Raw genomic sequence first — 7,295 nt, forward strand, 5'->3', positions numbered from 1 at the left:
CTCTTCTCCAGGCTGAACAGCCCCAACTTTCTCAGCCTGTCTTCATACGGGAGGTGCTCCAGGAGACCCTCCTCTGGACTTGCTCCAGCAGCTCCATGTCCTTTTTATGTTGAGGACACCAGAACTGGACACAATACTCCAATTGAGGTCTCACAAGAACAGAGCAGAGGGGCAGGATCACCTCCTTCGACCTGCTGGTCATGCTTCTTTTGCTATAGCCCAGGACACGGTTGGTTTCCGGGCTGCAAGCGCACACTGAAGCCGGCTCATGTGCAGTTTCTTATCAACCAACACCCCCAGTAGAATGACAAAATGGTTTGGGTTGGAAGAGACTTTAAAGATCATCTCATTCCAACCCCTCTGCCATGGGCAGGGACACCTTCCACTAGATCAGGTTGCTCAAAGCTCCATCCAAGCACAGTCAAGCTGTTTCTAAAATCAGTGCTCCCGGTACTCTATCCAACCCCATATACCTAATCAAGGAATATAGACTGGATTAAATGATCCTGCACCTTTGACAAACTTCATCTGCTAATAGTGTAATTCTGAAAAAGAAATTAAGGCAAATTTTAATGTGATTAGTCTTCAACCTGAATTATATCATTTTCGTGATTCATGTGAATGGAGAATACTTTTGGTGAGAATTTCAGTGACATCTCTTCTTATTTGCACGCCTTTAGGGTCCACTAAGTTATTTTTCAAGGTAAGAAGTATATGTCAGGCTAAATAAGCTTTTTTTATACAGATAGTTATACCTACTATGAAGTCAAGGGAGAGATACTTCGAAACTACATTCTTGTCGAAACATACTTGGGTTATCCTTTACTTTCTTTAACTCTTTTTACCCAAGAGATTCCCTTTTTCCCTTTCGTATCTAGGTTGGTTTTCCTTTGCCTACAAAACACGTCTTTGTTTTACATACAGGGGGCACAGATCATTGTTTTTCCTGAAGATGGAATCCATGGCTTCAACTTCACCAGAAGCTCCATTTATCCTTACTTGGATTTCGCTCTGCATTCACAGTCTGTGAAGTGGAATCCGTGCAGAGAGCCGTATTTGTTCAATGACACAGAGGTAAATGTAGGAATGATTTCTGCTGAGGTGAAATAACTGAATGCTAGATTTGTGCTCCAAGTAGGAAACTGGCTGTAGTTGTTTTGCTTAGGGAGGTAAGCAAGAAATTCCACAACTCATAGTACCAGGTTGTGTTTTCATGGACTCTCAAGTTTATGCAGGTTTCATTCTTAGCAGAGGAGGGGTTACATGCAAGAGGATTATTTTGTTTATGAACCATCTGGATTTATCATCTCATCCTTCCCAACCCATGAAATGGTAATTGCTCTCTAATTGGATACATTGTGTGGTTTAATTTTGAACAGCATTGTTTTATATAAAACAACATAGCTGTTTCTTCACTTCTGATGCATTCCCATGATGCAGTTTTAATGACCTGAACCATCAGAACATTCAGTGATTGTGTGTGAAACGATCAGCACAAGTAACAGGACTTGACCTGCTATAATGTAATAGAAGTCACAACTTGGCACAGATCAAGTGGGACCTGCATGGTACAAAATTGGTATTTTCATCCACTGTTCTGAACCTGAAGTGAAAATAACCGTGTTTAGTAAAACAGACTATTCTTATTAACGTTACAATAGTCAATATAATGGAAGTAATTATGCAGGTGCCTACTAAGCAGAATTTGTGTGCAGACATGAATCTGGGTTTTAAATGGTGACCTACTTCACCCTGTGAATCTTTCCTATCTAAGGGTAAGCAAGCAAGAGCTGAGTTTGCCATTCAGATCCTATCTGGATATTGCAGTACTGGCACTCTCTGGTACATACAACCTATGGTGTGGAAAAAACACCCCAGTAATACTGTAGTCTGTAATTTTCTGTATTTCTGTTCTATAACTATGCAAAGTCTATCCATTTACATCTCTGCTTCTCTGAAGTTGTAGCTAGAAATCCTTCTTTTCTTTTTTATTTTAGATTAAAAATATCTAGTTGTAGGAACAAGCCATTACAGGTGCAAATCAGTGAATCATAGAATGGTTTGGATTAGAAGGGACCTTAAAGATCACCTTGTTCCAACCCTCTGCCACGGGCAGGGACACCTTCCACTAGACCAGGTTGCTCCAAGCCCCGTCCAACCTGGCCTTGAACACTGCCAGGGATGGGGCAGCCACAGCTTCTCTGGGCACCCTGTGCCAGGGCCTCAGCACCCTCACAGTAAATTTTTTCCTAGTGCCTAACTAAATCTCTCCTCTGTCAGCTGAAAGCCACTGATGATCATAATTAGATGTTTGCTGTTCTAAAGGCAGACACACAGGTGGGTTACATTGCCTTGTCAAACCTTTCAGTTGATCTGTGGTGTTTTAAACCACTGGTGATCCTGCAACAGTCAGAAGTTTCTGAAAATTAATACCCTTGAAACAAAGAGATTTATTTACATCTCAGGATATAAAACCAGATTATTTTTTTTTGTCAGTGCTATTTTTAAATTAATATTTGAAATATTTTTCAGTCTAGGAAGCTACTGGTTCCAGATCATCAGAACTTTTAAATTTTACAGATATGGTCAAATGTGTTCAATTCCAGTTGAAAATAATAATTTGAAAAGTATTAACTAAGTCACAGCTGCTTAAGTAAAACTTCCTCCTCCACACTCCGAAGTGCTTACATGTCCCCCTGCTGTTCTCCAGGTTCTTCAGCGTCTGAGCTGCATGGCACTGAAGAACAAAATATTCCTTGTGGCAAACTTGGGAACTAAGCAGCCCTGTGAGCACATAGATCCTCACTGTCCCTCTGATGGAAGATACCAGTTCAATACCAACGTGGCGTTCAATGCTGATGGCATGCTGGTAGCCACGTACCGCAAACACAATCTGTACTTTGAATATGCTTTTGATACCCCACCAGAGCCTGACTATAAAGTCTTTGATACCCCTTTTGCTGGCAAGTTTGGTATGTTCACTTGCTTTGATATACTTTTTTTTGAGCCTGCAGTGAACCTCATTAGAAAATACAATTTGAAACAAGTTGTATATCCAACTGCCTGGATGAACCAGCTCCCGCTCCTTTCTGCTGTAGAGTTTCAACAAGCTTTTGCAACAGCTTTCAACATCAATATTTTAGCAGCTAATATCCACCACCCTACCTTGGGCATGACAGGAAGTGGCATATACACGCCAGTCAAATCGTTCGTCTACCACAACATGGAAAGTTACGGTGGCAAGCTCATAGTAGCAGAAATTCCTGTGATTACTACAGATCATGAAACCAATTTGGAGAGTAATGAAAAAGTCAGAGAGAATTTGCATCACTCATGCAAGACTTCTATAGGCACCTCACTGGATGATCAAGTTTGCTTTAGAGAGGGAGAAGAGACCCCCTGCAGCGTGTCAGAAAAAGGAAACGAACAGTTACTTCCCGTATTTTATTCGGAAATGATGTATGACAACTTCACTTTTGTTCCTGTATGGGGGGAAAAAGGAGAGCTCCAAGTTTGTGCCAATACCCTTTGTTGTTACTTAAATTATCAGAGAGCTGGTTTAACTGATGAATTATATGCCCTGGGAGTTTTTGATGGGCTCCATACAGTGCATGGCACGTACTATGTCCAGGCCTGTGCGTTAGTGAAGTGTGGTGGTCTCAACTTCAGCACTTGTGGAGAGGAGGTTACACATGCCACTGCTCTGATAGATTTCCAGCTATGGGGAAATATGAGTACCCGTTATATCTTTCCTTTACTGCTGACATCTGGTATTACCTTGGACTTTGCTGATCACATGGGCTGGAAAAACAACCACTATTTCATAAGCAAAAATAGAACATCTTCTGGCCTACTGACAGCTGCTCTATATGGACGATGGTATGAAAAAGACTAGCACAGATACTTGATTGAATCAGAAAACAACTGCCTGTATGCTCAGAGCATATATCTTAACGTAAGTTGTTGAACATCTGTACTTTCTAAAGCTTCAGGTGTGTTTGTACATGACTACTGATTGGATTTCACATTTGAAATCATAAATGAAGCACTTAACCTAAGAGGCTGTAAGTATCATCTGTACCTTGGTAGCTTAAGGCCTACCAGAAGTAAAAGAATTGCCTTGCAAGGATAAAGGCTTGTTGTAATGTGTTGAGAAGTTTTATACTGGGAAAATAACATTTCTCATTTCAACAGAATTTGTTTCTTTTAATTTAATCCTTCGGTTTTCTGGGGTCCTGGCTAGGAGCATGGAAAGGAATGGAATGGAAAGCCATTGCAAAGAGAAGAAAAATAGAAAAGGGAATGGAGGCAGAAACATTGTGTATGAAAATGTATCTGTATACATACATACAGCTTGTATATGGTGAGGGTCTGAGTTTTAGTTAGGGTGCTGTGGTTTGGTTTTTTTTTCTGATGAGTCAAAACCTCCCAGCTGAAATCACAGCCATGCACTGGCCACTCACTCAGTTGTCTGTAATCCTGTTAGAAAACTCAGTTTTACCATAGACTTTTAATAGTAACTGAGTGTTAACAGTTACAGCTAGTCTAGGGAAGAGGATATCAAATGTTTGCAAAAAGCTAGACTCCATTAAGACATGATTTCCAGCCTACTGTGCAAGGAACTGTGTTTAAAGGAAACATAAGCAGTGAATGTCAACCACTATGTTGTGCACTGTTTAAATACTTTTAACTTTCCCTGTTTTGAGACGTAATTTCAAGACTGTTTTGACTTTAAGACGTCTTACGTGTTGTTCATAATTGGTTCCACAAGAGCTATGAAAAGCACATAATGAATTGTGGGTCAGCAAGGTTTTTACATAAATACTTCGTGTGCCAGATGGCAGGATCCTGCTGCTAAATGAGTAAAACACACCGTTCCTTCCAGAGCAAGTGCTGTAACTTTTGTACTGCAGTGACAAACTGTGCTACTGCAGTGAAGAAGATGGGAAGAGAATATTCAAAGGATATAAATTTGAGGTTAAATTCAGAGAAGATAATTGATTCTTAAACTTCTCATTTTGTCTGGTCATATTGGCTGTTATGACTTCATCTGCATAATAGCTGTTGACTAATGGAATGAATTCAACTATTCCTTTGGTGCGTCCCCATGTTCCAGTTGCTCAGTCTGTTAGTCAAGCGAAGAGGAGCAGGGCACTAGCAACAGGAGAGCTGTGAATCTACATTTAGGTCATCTGAGTCAGTTCCAAGCTGTGTTCAAACTCAAACCACTGTGGCAGCTACAGGTATGCTCACTGGAAGGTTCTCAATAAGCTCCTGAGATTGCTGAATGAGATCACTTTCTGGCTTCAGCAGGCAAAACAACCAAGCAGCTGCTGAATTTCTACCTCAGGGTTTCTGAAATATTTACACAAAGTAAGTATATAAATACTGATGATCATGGGCTCTATCAGACCTTCCTTCTCCAAGTTGTATTACTGTGAGCCAGGACCTAGTCACACTCACCTCTGATGCAGCCACACAACAGGTTTGTTTATCCTGCAGCATATATTGGACAGAAATACAGAAAGTGGAATATCTATATCTCATTGGTTATAAACATGCTGATGTAAAACTAGCCCATCCCACCGTAGGGTTATTAATCATTCATTCTTTGGCACCCATAGCAGTGCTCTTGCTAAATGCTGTACAAATTCTAGAGCAGGAATTTGGGTAGAACAGAAGAGCATTTGTGGTGCTTATTTGTGCTTCTGGTTCTAGCACTGTACAATCAAGTCTAAAAGAAGAATTACAGCTCTCTGGACAAGCCTCCCCGCTCTACTTCGTAGGCTGAAAAACATGCATCCTCTTGCACTAACTTCTGTTTTGGATTTAGTTCTAAACCAGTATCACAAGGAATTAGGCTAAACAAGTAAATGGTGTTACACGTATTTTCTATGTTTAAGGAAAAAAAAAATTATCTGTGAGATACTCTCAAAGTGCGTTCCACAGAGCTGTTCTAACTGTGGATGTGTCAAAACTATTAGAAAACAAGTCCTTCTGGCCTTACCATTTGCACGGAGCACATTGCTCTGCCTCCTCCCTGGAAGTGTGTTCTCATACCTTGTTCCTTTCAGCCAAAAAAGCAGCCTTTAGCACACAGACACTGGAAAAAGTGGAACAAACAGTACCAGACACAAAGGAGAATTACCAGTAATTAACTTATCCCCACCATCCTAATCTTTGAGTGACAACAGAGGTATCCATTCTGAAACTGGGCAGTAAACTATGACACCACCGATGGATGGCTTTTGGAAGTCCGTGCTGGAACAGCAGTCCCAGCACTGCCCTGCTGAATGCAGCCCTGTTCCCAAACAACGCAGTGTCCATGTGAACAAAGCTACGTACCATTTACTGAGGAGGTGCAGTCCCTCATCCATTGTCTCTTGAACAGACAAACAGTTCTGTTAAAGCTTCCTGAACCGTTTTCATCTGTGAGTGCAATGAAACCAAAGCAGAGCACAAGGATCCTTTGACATACAGAAAGTACAGGGGAAGCCTAGAACAGCTTTAGGGCACTCAGTCTGTTGACTTAGGTGAAACCAGGATTTGGGAATTTGTACTGACACCAAAGGAACATCCTGTCTGATACAGGCAGCAGGGGGTGGTGTCCTTAAAGGGCCTTGACACTGTCCCTGGAAAGGGGAAGACGACCACAGAAACTGCCCAGGTAGGGGGAACAGCATGGAGTTTCCTCATAAGGGATCTGCTGCTTTGGGATTCACATGACCAGTGAGTTTTCCAGGTGGATGGCGGATACTCTGATTACAGTGAGAGAAGCCACCAGAAAGCACGCTAAGGGCACCTTTAGCAAACAGGACACTGGAGTTCAGTTATTGAGAGGCACAGGAACAGCCCGAGGAACTGGTGACAGTCTGGGACAGCGAGATCTTCACAAGGCACGAGTGCGCTTAAGCTCATGAAGTCAGATCTCTACAAGTGAAATGATCTGGTGTGAATCAACAGGGCTTCAAGGGCCTCCTGCAGCCAACGCAGCAGTAAGGAAGCCACCGTTATGAGGCACAGCACGGTCTTGCCCAGGCTGTGACCTCTCTTGCAGCATCAGGTATTTAACAAACACCCCAGCGTCACGGAAGACCCTAGAGGACCAACACAAACCACTGACTGCCCTCCTTGGCTGCATCAGATGTACCATATAAAGCAAATAAAAGAGCCAACTGAAGAAAATTAGGTTTTCAGAACTGTTACAGGACCTGAACAGTGCCTAACGGCCACTGCTGCACACACACAGGTTCAGTGGCTAAAAAAAAACCCCCCCCCCCCCCCTTTTGTTGGTG

At 42.1% G+C, this 7,295-nt stretch overlaps 1 protein-coding gene across 1 annotated transcript in view; it reads left to right on the plus strand.

The window, feature by feature from the left end:
- The window catches only part of BTD (biotinidase), a 5,561-nt gene extending 1,539 nt beyond the window's left edge, over positions 1-4,022 (plus strand). The window contains exons 2-3 of the mRNA XM_010022161.1: positions 925-1,074; positions 2,711-4,022. Coding sequence (XP_010020463.1) covers positions 925-1,074; positions 2,711-3,895 — 1,335 coding nt within the window. The 3' untranslated portion in view covers positions 3,896-4,022. The remainder of the gene's footprint in view (positions 1-924; positions 1,075-2,710) is intronic.
- The last annotated feature ends 3,273 nt before the right edge of the window (positions 4,023-7,295 follow it).

This window comes from Nestor notabilis, unplaced genomic scaffold, assembly GCF_000696875.1.
Source record: "Nestor notabilis isolate BGI_N333 unplaced genomic scaffold, ASM69687v1 scaffold2229, whole genome shotgun sequence".
NCBI classification, from domain to species: Eukaryota; Metazoa; Chordata; class Aves; order Psittaciformes; family Psittacidae; genus Nestor; species Nestor notabilis.